At 40.3% G+C, this 14,657-nt stretch overlaps 1 protein-coding gene across 1 annotated transcript in view; it reads left to right on the forward strand.

The window, feature by feature from the left end:
* The window catches only part of LOC120805994 (fibrinogen C domain-containing protein 1-like), a 98,905-nt gene that overhangs the window by 30,727 nt on the left and 53,521 nt on the right, over positions 1 to 14,657 (forward strand). The window contains exons 3-4 of the mRNA XM_040156602.1: positions 3,522 to 4,001; positions 10,958 to 11,117. Of these exons, the coding sequence (XP_040012536.1) occupies positions 3,522 to 4,001; positions 10,958 to 11,117 (640 nt within the window). The remainder of the gene's footprint in view (positions 1 to 3,521; positions 4,002 to 10,957; positions 11,118 to 14,657) is intronic.

Raw genomic sequence — 14,657 nt, forward strand, 5'->3', positions numbered from 1 at the left:
GGAATCAAACACACAAGATTTAGATGGGATTTGGCTGTGCAGATTCTTTGACCTGTGCGGCGTGATCATGGCTGCACACAGAAAAGGAGCTTGATTACGTGGCAGAATTTGGGAAGCAGCTGTTTATTGAATACTGATGTGAAAGTGGAATCAAGCTTTGAATGAAACGGAAGTAGAACTGGTAAAAGTCCATGTTTTTGAAATTGCGAGTTTGCGCATCAGGCTTGCTATTTATATATATGTCAGTCCAGCATTTAAAGTGTTCATTAGTTGGGCAGTATCACCTTGAAAATATTCCTGTGTATACATGTGTGTGTATGCTTGTGTTTGAGAGAGAGAGAGAGAGAGAGAGAGAGAGAGAGAGAGAGAGAGAGAGAGAGAGAGAGAGAGAGAGAGAGAGAGAGAGAGAGAGAGAGAGATCATGCAAGACTCCTGCTTAACTAATGAGCAGGCAAAGACTTTCGTCCAAGAACTGTCTGCCAACGCTCTTGCGTGGGAGGACGACATCATTTCCATAGAGAGGAATTCTCTCAGTCTCCGGTTCTCCTTTTCTATCTCTCCATCAGAATCCCCCTGTTGTCCTCTCAAATACTGTGTTGTGGCATGAGTAGAGACGGGAGAGGAGCTGAAAGTCAGCCACTAATTACAGAGTGGGCTCCTGCTGCGAGATTGAGAGACTCATTTAAAAAAAAAAAGAAAAGAAAAAAAACCAGCAGTGTTAAGAAGCTGCTTGCATCCTATTCTCTGTGTCATACTGCAACTCTTGAGCTGAGTTGAGAGAGCGTGTATACCGAGGGGACATGAAGCAGGTTGCTTTGCATCTTATTTCTATTGACCATCAAAAAATAAATAAGGTAGCAGTAAAAACTCCACTTCTCATTATCATGCTACCTTTTTCTTCCTTCAATTCATTCTCTCTGACTTTGTTAGTCTCACCTCAGAATAGAATTTTATTTTTTTTTGAGCACAAAAGATCGGGCCAAGATTGGACTTGGCCAGTACCTTCGGATGTTTTCTTGTCAATATTTCAATTTTTTTTTTTACCCCTACCTGTTTTACCATTACAAGTACAATTTCCTAATCCAAGTTCCCAAAATGTACTTATAAACAACAGTATAATCGTCAGCGATTTTCCCCCCCTTGCCACCAAAGTGCCAAAATCAATATGCTACCTCAACTGACTTTAGTTACCTACAGTTCTGGCTGATTTGGTCAAATTTGTACCTTACACCGTCAGAAACTACTTTGCATGTGTCATAAAAGGTTAACATCTGTGGACATCAATATGTGCCCGCTACGGTGCATACGTGAAAAGTTTCATGACAGAATGTGTCGGTCTTGTATGCGTATTTTAGAGTGTGCGGTTGACTGTCAGCTCTGTGTGTGTCTCGCTGTCATCATAGTGGGGGCCATCATATATCTTCTCCATGATAAGTTAACAATCAGTTGTTCAGCAACGAATATAGTTCAGTACCAATGATGGCTTCCACTAATGTCCTGGCCCGCTGGCAATGGAGCTCAGTGAAACTGTTCTAATGTCACATTCCTGCCATTCTGCGCAGTGAGGCCATTATACACATTATGTACAGCACAGACATCCTGCCACACACACACACACACACATATCCCCTTGCACAAACACATACAGCCAGGCCCAGTCACACAGCCACAATCACACAGCTGCACCTGCACTCACATACACAGGGGAGGGGGAAAAAAACCCCACCCAAAAACACTGTTTGACATGCAAGGAGGGATTTCATAGTGCAGGGTCTACATGTTGAGTTAGAGCAAGGTGAGAAAAAAAAAATGCTAAGAGCGGCAATACTCCCCTAGAGCTCTTTTTTGTGATGATGTACTTGTGTGAGGAAAAAAGGGAGAAGTGGGGTGGTTCTGACAAAGCAGTGCTCCAGTTTTTTCATGTGTAATATGTTAATGTGCTTGCCTGTCTATTGCAAGTATTTGGCAGGATGGGCTGTGTTCAAATTATGTGCGTGTGCACTTGCATATGCATTGGAAATTTAAGTGCCATCAGAGCATGTAGTGTATCTAGTGTGTGTGTGTGTGCTGTATATGTTTGTGTGTATTTTTGTGTGCGCACGTGTATCTGCACACAGTTTCCACCCCATTTGGAGCCTAGGGGCAGTTTTCAGGGACAGCGCTTCCATACATGCCAGCAGTGTCCAGAGAAATAGCATCCACAATGAAGCTGTTGCAGAAAAACAATAATGCATGAGTTCAATCAATGTACTCAGTAGGTCCTACGAAACGGCCTTTTACATTTCAGAATTTAAAAATAACACATCAACGGAATATCAACACTTTGCGGGCTAAAAATTGGGAGCCCATGTGAGTCCCACATGGTGTATCCCATTCACATCTGTTGTCCACAGATACCACATTTCACACCCCACATAGACAAGTTGTTTGGGCACTTACAACTTTTTTTATGCCCTATATCCAAAGACTGCGGGTGGAGGACTATTTCCTGCAGAACACAATTGATTTTCTTCACATTAAAGGAACCATAAACCTTTCACATAAAGCAGGCCATTAGCTGTCTATTAGTGTGCTTCACTGTGCTTGTACAGCAATTTACATATTAATGAGCTTGCTCTCACTCACACTTCCACATAAAAACAGATAACAAAAACAAGCTCACACACACACACCTGCCCACACGTTCTCACAGGGAGAACATCCTCCAGTGTAAAACACAAAATCAGAAAGATTTCAGTTGCTGATTCATTTGGAGGAGGATAAGGGGGAGCTAGGCATTGTTAATCATGGTTAGGTGGGCCATATTGCTCTCTCTTATCCATCGCTAGTTCTCTTGACCTGAGTGGAAGAATGGTGCCAGATCATAAAGGGCCATCATACAGGCCTTTTATTGTCCAGTTAATGGAGACCATGTACTGGTAGAGGTCTGCCTTTTTCCTCTAAGAGGAATCTACTTGCATTCACTTTCATCTTATTGGTTGTCTGAATCGCTTTTGTTTTACTTTCTCCTCCTGGCTACTGTATTTTTCAGGTTTTTATTGTTTTCCTTTCTTTCTGAGAAAGGGAAAGACAGATCATTGGTGCCTTGACTCTGTTTTTCCCAGAAGTGTCTCAAGGTAGCATCCTCCATCTACTTCACCACCACCACTTTACTGACATGCAGGGTTTTTAGACAAAATTTGTCTCTTTTTTCCTTAGAGATAATTTTGAGTTTCAAGAGGGCTGGCAGTTGAAGGAGAAGTTTAAGTTGAATCTACATTCTGTTGCTGCATAAATCATTCAAAACTACATTTTGACAGATGGGAATATGGTTATATCACTGAGAATTTGGCATTCAAAATAGAAATTCAGAAATATCACCAGTGATGGATGAAAGTCATTTCTTTTTGAATGACACAGATGTTATGCTGTAATTTTTTATTTTCTAGCAATTGTGATTCTAACATCAATTTTTTTTTTCTTCCCTCCTTCCTTATTTCCTACCTCCCTTCCTCGTTTCCCCTCTTCCTCCCTACTTACAGAGGATGAGCTGCAGCTACCTGCTCTGCACTATCCTGCTCTTTGTGGCTGTATTGCTGGCTGTCACTGTAACTGGCACCATCCTTTTTATGAATCACTACCAGGCCCCACCCATGTCTGATGGCCTTCCCCACATCTCTACCAATCAGGACGAAGCTAATGCCCTGGTCACCGTTGAGAGAGGCGATGGCTCTCGCATCAACATCTTCATCGACCCCAACTGCCCCGACTATAACAGTAACTTTTTGCGGCTGGAGGGTGTGCAGACCTCACTGCTCCACTCACTAACCGATCACGACTCTGACCTGAAGTCAGTGAAAGGCCAGGATCGGGCTCTGCTTGTCAGTCTGGCTGAGGAGGTGGCCAAGCTGTCAGCCCACGCAGGGCAACTGAAAATGGACTATGAATCCCTACGCAGGGGGCAAGGCAGCCTGGGGCAGGACCTTAACACACTGCAGACTGAGCAGGGACGCCTCATACAGGTGAGACACACAGACACACACACACACACACACACACGCATACAAACAGGATAAATGCCAGCGAGATAGAGGCATTATTGTAAGGTTACAGAGAATACACCACACACCTCAGTCCGAATGGTTACTGAGGCACAATATAACACAAAAAGATGTTTATAACAGTCGCAAAGACTGATACATACAAATTATCTATTAACATGAAATATTATTATTATTATTGTCATGATAAACTATCCAAGAGTTTATGGATTTTATTCACCAGTATAGTTGAAATAAATCCTTTTTGTACACTAGTTAACTCTGGTTTCATGTCCAAACAGCCAAGACGTCCAAAGAAATTGCAGCTAATATGCAAGAGACAATAAAGGATTCAAATCATAGTAAAAACACAATGCCAAAAGCAAAAATGGAGAAAAAAATCCAGGGTCTTAAATGGTAATCATGAACAAAATAAAATAAAAAGTAGCATTTCCAGGATTCTAGTAAATTACATGCATGGAATTTACAGCCATGTTTTTTTAGCCTTCTCCTTGTTACTTACACAGTAGTGTAACATAATATGCAATTACTAGTATGATTATTTTTGTGTGGAAATAGACATTTTTTGTAACAGCTTCCTTTTGTGCTTGTTCATTTCTCTTTTTATGGCTGAATCTAAGTGGTTGGTGATTGGTTGAGCATGGAAAACAGATGAACCGAATTCAGTCTGCAAGAGTGACTACTGAAGTCATGACTTTAAGTACTGTACAGAGATGCTCAAGGACTGGACTGTGAAACACCTATAACTACGTATTGATTGTGGAACCACCTTAAGATGTGTGACAGCTCATTGGAATCGGGGGTTTTCTCTTGGCTGGTGTTATTTAGCCACTTCCTTTTCCTGACTGCACAATCAAAACACCATCATTCAACAATCCAATGCCAGCTCGACCATGTTAATTTCTCTTTACACTATGTACGCTCAGTAACTTCTAGATCACAGTGCAAATAGGGTTCATGTTTCACTGAGTGTAACTCACTCAGCCTAGTGTTTGAAAATGAATTCAGTAAGATAACATAATCTTTCCCTAGATGTGTAAGACAGGCTTCACATTTGATGAAAACATAATTAGACCCCCTTTAGTTTCACACTGTCCACATTGATTTATTGATGATGCATTTCCTAAATGTGTGTGGAAAATCTTTACACTACACGCTCTTAATTTTGGCCCATCAGCCTCAGTCTCTCTATTCTGCAGTAAATAGATTTAGTAGCTGCCAGCCATACAGCTCAAACAACTGAATGCATTCTTCTCCTGCCAATCCTTTCTTTAAGCTGCACCTCTTAGCTCAGGGTTCATCATTGTTTAGAAATCACTCAAAAACTCACTGGATCGGTCTGCTCTGCCTCCGTGGGATAAGAAACCATGGGTGCTGATTGGTAGCATAATGGAATCAGAAAGAGGCCCAGTCCCTTTATGCTGTTAAATTGGTGTAGGTGGCGTAGTGCAGTGGGCACTGAAGCTGAGTGGAGGTGGTGCTGGCAGCCCAGAAACTCCAGGTGATTGATTTTTCCCTTTGGAGGCAAGGCATGTGGCGTGCACATCCGCTGTTTCTGCCTGACACCATGGTGTGACTGTGTGATCTATAGGCCACCTGTGGCCAGGACTTCTGATTTATACGATGACACAGAGCTGACTGTTCCAGTGTTAGTAATGGCTCTGTGTGCACCACAGCCCCTCGAAGAACAGTTTCAGCCTCCCAAATACACAGAAACCCTTCCACATGCCACTGAGGTGCTGAGCAGGAGAATCTGATTGCAGTGGGTTTCGGACCAATCTTTTCGGATTTCTCAGAAACCAACATATTCCTTTTTTTACAGCTTGTAGCCTCAAACAGAAAGGTACACCAAAGCACACCCATTTGCTTTCAAATGAATCGCGCTGATGGGAAAGGCAAGTTAAATAGTGGAATACAACAATACAATTAGCTGATGGTCAGGTTTCAGAGTGACAGCCAAGGTGAGGCATGTGATAGCTCCAAATCAAAAGTCTTTTATAAAACTGGCAGTGTTAGTCTGTATTCCGTTCCCATCCTTTAGTGGAAACCCAAAGTACAGCAGACTTGATAAACCTTCCTCAATTTTGTTCTCGCCTGAGTCCACCTTGTTGTCATTCTGTACATTCCTGTAGTCTGAATTGTGTCTCGTTTTAAGTGTTTATTATTATTATATTATTAATATGTCCCAGCGTATCAGTGTCTTTCCTCCTCCTTCAAATACCCCTGAACATTAGAGGCCCAAGAATTGAACCCTGAGGGACTCTGCGTGTCTTGATCTCCTCAGATTCATGAACTTCAATGGCAGCAACATAGCCTGAGACCCTGATATTTTTCCTGAAACAGCATTCAGACAAACGTTATGTAGTACCTTCATTAGTGCTGTCGTGAGCCAGTTTGAATATTGTCAGAAAAGTATTTAGATTTAAAGAGAAATTGAGTTAAATAAAATAAACTCTCTGAATAAAATTCCAATAAAGGAATTACCCTACACACACAGATACACACACACAGGGCCATTCCACCAAATCACCTCTCCGCAGCCTTCACCTGCAACTAATCAAGCAAAAAAAAAACAGACATCGAGACCTGTCACCACCTTACAAATCAATAATGAACTGATATTTGCCTTGCCTCAGTGACATGCAGTAGTTGTATGTCAAAGTATGAAATGTGAAGTGTGTGCTGCTTGCTTAGCTGCTTGTTGACAGTAACAGAACTGTGTCTCTATATATACAAAAGGGAGCATCAGCTCAACTTTTGTCAGTGGTATGAATTACATTAAAAGTTTTTTTTTGTTGTTGTTTTTTTTGGCTTTTTTTTTGGTTCCAATCAGCAGTGGCAGCACTGTGCATAGGCAATGTAAGCAACCCTGTATGATGCCCACTCGCTGGGGTGACATAGAGGTTTTGTGACCTCCACTCCTGCATGTCAGCATTAAAACATTGGAGGGGCTAGATCCTCCAAAGCAGACGTCCAACTGACATAAAATGTAGTTCACATATTCAGCTGACTGGATATTCAGTTGTGTGCAATGTCTGACTGCAAAAAGACTGCAAGAAGGTAAAGGCTTTGAGACAGAGCATGACTTACTGATTTCTTTGAACCACGGGTCACAGTTTAAACTGTATTACAATATGTGCCTGTGGAATATTAATGTTTTGGACAAGCCACACTCACAACCTCTGCTAAGGATCTGGGGTCAAACCTCTGCTACGGTAGAATAGAAAACCATATTAACTCAAGATACTCATTCCGGTCAACAAAATGTCCTATGACGACTTAAGAAAGAACGTTTTAGCCAGGGATTTGATACAAGTAACTTCAAAACCTCACTTAGAGTGGATAACAATAGAAGTCACAGAAAATATGGAAACCTATTTCAGTTGAGCAAATGGGTTGCTTCAAAGATTTAACTTAGTGTTATTAGTACAATACAGACCAAAGCAAATGTAAATATAGTCAATTCAGCAATTCTATAGAACAAAAGTACCATAAAAAAGCCAAAACATGTTATCGTCTATTGCTAAACAGCATAATTACGATTTTTGCCATTTGCCTCTAACATGAACACTATCATTTCAAGGCTTTTTATGATTTATAAGTGATTTTATATAAATGAGAGGAAATTAATGTTCTTCTTGTTTAATATGATATTATGGAGACAAAACAAGATGTCTTGAATACTCAAAGTACATATTGATGCATGTGTGAGGGCCTATTTCTCAATTGAGACAACTTTAAAGGTTTATTCTACCACTTTATTTAATTAATAATGGTTTAATTTCATAGCTGGACTCTTCCCCTCCCACCCCTACACTCAGCCACACATGGGCAAAATCAGAAGCCTGAGCAAAGATCAGAGACTCTCTGTATAATATGAATCAGATTTGCTATGAAAACATTCCCTTTATGTGTGAAGGTTCTGTCTGTCATCAGGGTAATCTTTTATTCATTGTTTCTTTGCTTCAGAGGTCTCTCATATGTCTAGGATCTCTGAGACTGTTTAATCAAAGGGGATACAGTAGGTGAAGCAGAGTTTGACCTAACATTTATGCTGCTCAAAAGATGACTGAAACAATAAATCAATTATAAAACAGTTGTGAATTAATTTTCTTTAGATTAGCTAATCGATTATTTGACTTTCAGCTCTAGTGGGGTGCCTCCTAGTCAAACTGGAGAAGTAATTTTACAATATACAGATTCTGAGTGAAAAATTAGAAATTACACACTATATTATTTTGCATAAACATTCACAAAGCGTAATAATAGCATATGTTTACCAGTCCTCTCAAAGCAGTGATTGGCAGAGGTCCAGCAAAGGTGAAGTAGATTTAAGCTTTTCCCATTACATTTCAAACCTATTGGTTACTTGGATTTATAAGTGACATCATGCAATAGTACAGATGTGCTTGAGGGTTTCAATTATTTTCAACTTGCAACGGCTACACCAGTCAGGCGAGGGTGACTTGACGGCTCCTCTCACTTCTTCCATTTGCTCCTCCAGGGTCTAGGTGACTGGACAGCCTCTGTCTGTGAGATGAGGGAGTTGTAATAGGCAGATGGTGACTGAATTACTTTTTTTTTTTTTTACTTGCCAGTTCCAGCTTTGCAACTCCTCTCTCCTCCCTTTGTGTTAATTCCTGTGGTGTAACTGATTTGTAAGCCAATGCAGAGGGTGCCTAATGAGAACTAATTACATCATGTTCTTAATTGATGTGTCAGTCAAGGCTTAGCATTAAGACTGAAGACAGCCCTCTGCTTTTGTCTCTCCCTTTGAACACACACACACACACACACACACTCTCTCACACACACACACACACACACACACACACAAACACACAGTGTATACTTACCAAATAAATGACAACACTAGAAATAAAGTTAAATTTGCAGACAAGAAAATAGACACCACTTAGAGGCAAATTCATCTATTTAATAATATTAAAGCCCTTTAAAGTCTGTAGAAAAGTTTGCCATACCCATCCACACGAAACCGAAAAACCCCGCTTTCCTGCTGTATCCTGCTTAGCTGCTGTGCACAACGGACCATTTCTGCTGTGTATGTTTGTGTGCGGTTTTCTTTGTAATTGCATGTGGGCATGGACATACTGTAAATGTGTCCAGTTGTCTGGGTCTGTGTCTGTGTGGGTTAAAGCTCCAGTGTCCATGTATTATGATTGCAGTGCGGCTTTCTGTGCCTGAGAGAGGCCACTGGGCTTCTTGTCTAATGCAGTTTAACACCTGAATATAGCTGCACAGACATAAATTTGATGGAAGACTCTGAACCTCTTATATATGACTTTGAACAATGCAGGTCTTTGTCTGTGTTTGTGAGTGCGCATAAGTATGAGAGTGCGCGGAGGGGGGGCAAAAGGAAGGGAACTGAGACAGAGTTTGTACATATGTATGAACACGGGGAAGAGCAATATTTCTAATACCTTCCGAAGAATAGTGTGTGTACGTATATGGGGCCTAACACCTGGCTGTGCATAGGCGTAAGCCAACTGGGGCAATATGCGAAAACGACCTCTCTGTGGCCGCAGCAGATCGGAGAGCGGTACCCTGCTCTCTGCTGGTCTTAGCACATACATTCATCACCAGCCTTCCCACGGGGCTCTTTGTGTTTAACAGCATTTGCCGGGATGCATTTGGAAATGGGGTACCATGTGGTGTCTTTTTGCACCCGTGTGTTTCTTAAGGTCCCTAAAGGACTATACTGTACCAGTGGTTATATAGCGTATGTTGTGGAGCATTAACTACAAAATAGGTATAATATACACACAGTACTTTAGTATAATTTTCACAGGCAGCGTTTGGTTTCGAAATTCAATATACTTTTCCAACTTTTTTTTTTTAAAGTCACATTGTCACATTGTCGTGCAGTTGACGCTACTTTGAAAACTGTCCTTGCTGGTTTGTTCAAGGATGCGCTGACATTTGAGTTTGCCGCTGAAAAGCACTGCATCCACAACCTTTTAACACGGAATCAAATCCAGACGACAGAGCTAAGAAAACATGGGACTTGTGAAAAAGATTAAGTGAATGTGGTCTTTTCATACAATACAGAGATTATCACTGTATTGTAAAATGTCGGATGGTAGAGCGTCCTTCTCATGATCTTCTTGTCACTTCATGCATTTCTGTTAAAGCGTGATGTAACTTTGACTGAAATAAAATGAAAAAAAAATGTTTTGGACTGCTTAATTTAAAGTTGTAATCCATAAGATATGAGTTCTGGTGGATTTTGCAGCACATGTGGTTACTGGTGTTTACACTAAGACTTTTCTAATAACACAAGTCCCAGTGCTCCATTCAAAAGGATATGTTCATCGATCACTGTGGGCAGAAAACACACTTTTAGCAGCTACTCAATCAGAAACACAACAGAGGAAGATGAGCAAGTCATGTATTTCCCTAGTTGTTCCATCTGTGATGAAATTTTGATGCCTTCTTAATGTCACCCTAGCTATACTTATACTTACACAAACATGTTTCCTTTTCAAAATCCCTGGGACGGGCTGTTCTGCTCTTCAGAATTACGTCATTGAATCCACTGCAGGAAAGCGAACTTTGCCAATGAAAATTTAATTTAATGGCTGTAGCAGAATAAATTCTAACCATTAAAAGTATCAAAATCGGGTTTGATATGATAAAAATTTGAAGGACTTTAAGAAAGCTTTACATGTCTAATAGGTCATTTTTATAAATGCAATGAAAACGCCATCTGCCGGAAGGTTTTAAAAACTCTTGGTACACAATAATCAGTGCACAGTGTGTTATTAAAATTATTCAAATAAATAAGTATAAATATGTTACAAATAAGACAATAAACAACCAACAACAGGTATATTTACATTGTTAATAGTTTTAACTGTAAAAATGTATTCTTTTCTCCCACTGTCTGTGTGTTGCAGCTGCTGTCAGACAGCCAGGTCAACATGGTGAAGGTGGTGAACTCGGTGAGTGATGCTCTTAATGCCATGCAGAAGGAGAACGTGGGCCTGAAGGCGCGTGTCAAGGCCGACTTGCAGAGGGCACCAGTCAGAGGGGCTCGTTTCAAGGGCTGCTCCAATGGTAAGAGGAATGAGGCAAGGCTTGATTATCTGTACCTGTCTGGAAAGATTGGATTGTTCCCTTGTAGGTTTGTCTGTCTGATATTCAATTTGTCCCTCCGTCTCTGTATATATAATCCATACATCACTGGTTAACTAGATGCTTGACCTTCTGGCACTGCACTCTGCTCAATGTCGTGATGACTCACTCCATTAACCCGACTCCACCATTCTGTAAAATTATATTCCAGTGTGGTCTGTCTGTCATCTAGTTTACCATATATTCATCCCGCTCAACCTCTCCTGGTGGTATCAGTATGCTTCCCCGGGCTACATCTCATCCATATTATCCAGTGGCCTTGGTAAAGATGTGGAATTTTTTTAGTGTACATGAGAAATGACTTGCAGGTCCACCGGGCTGTGTTGCTGAGGGGCAGAGAAGGGCCTGAGGCATCATCCCATTGGAAGTCTTTAAACCAGTCACGGTATACCCACTGGCTTTCCCCGTGTTGGATTTGCCTTGCATAGGTAGCCAGAGAGCACAGAGTGAAGGCCGTTCATGGTATAGCATACAGCATATATATAACAGAGTAAGAGTGTCTGTTCACGTTTTTGTGTGAGTGGCACGACTTGAGAATGCGTTAGATGTGTCATACGTCTGCGAGCATGAGTGCATAGGCATGTACCAGGAATGTGAGATAAGAGTAGAGTAGATATTTTCAAGGTTTCGTACTCGCTTTTACTCTAAGGAACTGAAGTTCTTTGCATGAGGTATGGTGTTTTATTAATATCCTAATTTACAAACAGTTTATCAGTTCATGAGCGTAATTGATGCAATTTAGCAATTAGCTGGCACACCTGCTGCCTATCAGCTGTTGTTTTCAAAAATTTCTACATTCTCCTGACGATGGTTTGAAAGCACAACCGAAAGCTTGAATATGCGCCTGTTTGTTTTTGGAGAAACTGCTCTTCTATTTTTCTGCTCTTTTTCGGTTCTAAACATCAGCGGATCTGCTTCCAGGAGTGTGACAATACACACATTTTCGAATTGAAATATTAATTTTAATTTAGATGTGTGTATTACTGTAATTCTATATTATTCACACTACTGCTATATGTATATGAGATAACAGTAATACACAATTTTATCAAAATTCTGCCTACAATCAGATTAAGACCTGTAAGATGAAACCACCTCAGCCTTTACACCGAGAATTTACACGGTGCTGCTGCCCAGTCAAAATCATTTATGTCCAATTCTGGTGATTTTGAATTTTTCAGATAAAATGATAAAGTGTTCCCGCATGGGTTTGAAAAAAAATTTCTCATTCCTTAAATTTATTAAAATCATTTAAAAACCCATTGAATTATCTGAAAAAGCTGAAAACAGGGCTGTTTTTCTTAACTCATAAAAAGTCGACATATAGGAGATTCGTGTTTTTCACAGGACAGTGGCAATGTACACTGGTTGAAGCTCCGTCCGCGGTGCTGCACCGGTGGGGACTGTAAGTAATCTGTTTTCGCAGCTTTATGCCTCATGCTACCTTCCAGACTTTTCCTGCTTTAACACAGTTGATTGAAGCTCACCAGAATTCTGAGTGGGAATAAATAATAAATCAACCAATAGAGAAATTATCCTTTAGATCTTAGCAGAATTGTTATCTCACAGTAGGTATCAAAGCCCAATTTAGGAATCATTTCTTCAAGCTTTACTTTAATTTATTGTCTCCTGGCTCTAGAGTAATGATAACGGTGACAGAGACAGAAACGCTGTTGTTCCCCATTGTTAAGGAAATCATCAGTCAATTAATTAGCTGCATAGCGATATCCCCCCGCAGAGTGGATGGGGAGAACGCAATTACAAGAACACCTCACAATATGATGCAATGAGATGTGAGGAAACTATGCTGCTCTGAAAAATCCTTTACAGAGAATGAACATTATAAGTTTCAGAAGGTAATATTTATTGCACGGCTAATGTCTTGCTTTGTTTTAGATTGTAGTACTTATGTATGAGCCTTGTATTTTCAAACTCCATTCTTGTATAACAGGATTAAGTCAGCATCCAGTGCTAAGTTTTAATGATGATTATATCAGCCCTGTTGTGGCTGTTGGGGTAATTGCTCATAGGCGGCTCCTGTTCTCAATATTTTTTTTACAGAACCTGCTGTAAAACGGGTTTCCAGTTCAGTCGGCTATCTGTGGGGGATTACGGCTCATTATTTATGCTTTTCCTACACGAGCAGCTCCTCCATTTGCAGCAGTATTATGTGGGGAAGAGGTTCAATGTGTTGAAAAGTTTGACTCTTAAAGTTTAAAAAAAACCGACAGAAATTATTGAGATAAAAAATAAACCATTTTGTATTTTGGGGGATAATGGATTATTGAAATATTCAGACCTTTTCATTGGCCATCGTACAAGGGGGGATATTCAAAGACAGCACACTGGACTGTGGGATGCACTTCATTTTGATGGCTTGAATTTACTATTCTTTGTGACATGGGTGTGTGAGAATAAATATATTCTTGTTTACTTTATTTATGAGCACTCTAGAGAATTCCCTATATACTCCTATGTAATTCTGTATGTTGCCTACGAGGGAAGACGACATACAGGAAGAAGCATTTTCATTTGAAACAAACTTCACCATTTGTTCTTGTTAGTAATGCTTCCCATGATGCTGAATCTGTCAAGCATTCATGTTGACTGATTTTTGAGTATTCTTAAAACAGCAGAAAATTTACCCACTCCTGTTCGCACAGCCGGAATACCTCACCTGATCTGTCATCATACGAGGGAGAAGGCAATAACAGCCCAGTCTTACGCAGCAATACTTTGTCGCTCAATTTGTAGCTTTTGCCTTTCATATAGAGCCAGTAGTTAGTTAATTAAACTAAATCTCTAAGAAATTAGTTCCCAATCAGGCTATGATCACTACTTTGCAATGACAATGGCGCTATGTTCCGGGAATATGTCTGTTATTGGATTTAAAATGTATTATTCATTTATTATTAGATTCACAGCATCCGCAGAGTGCTTCACACTGACCTATTTATTCTAAAGCTACATAAATGTCCAGGGTAAAGCTGTGCAACAGTCAGACTAATGGACCAACCAGCACCAAGGTTCAGCACCACGGACAGAGCATCATATATCCTCTGCCCAAGGTTTACAGTCTGGGATGTTTTAATACTTTTATACATGCTCTCTATGGGATATAACTTGATAGTACATTTATAGAAAATGTACTAAGACACAAAAACACCAAGCTAGTATGTTTAATATTAGCTAAATGTTATGTATATGCAATATACACTTTACATTTAGTCCCCCAGTACTTATTGAGAGGCAGTTTTCTGCAGGTTTCCACTCCTTTTGCTCCTCAGAGTGGACAAAGTACAACAGAGCACCCGTCAGTGAGTGTTTTTGTGGAGTGCAGTCTCATTTGTATCAAAGACATCTGGACTGAACTGGAGAACAGCTAGAAAAGCAATAAAAAAACATCCGCCCTAATCACAAATGATATGCAACATACACATCTTCTCTACATGCACATATTTA

The sequence above is a fragment of the Xiphias gladius genome, chromosome 20, assembly GCF_016859285.1.
Source record: "Xiphias gladius isolate SHS-SW01 ecotype Sanya breed wild chromosome 20, ASM1685928v1, whole genome shotgun sequence".
NCBI lineage: Eukaryota > Metazoa > Chordata > Actinopteri > Istiophoriformes > Xiphiidae > Xiphias > Xiphias gladius.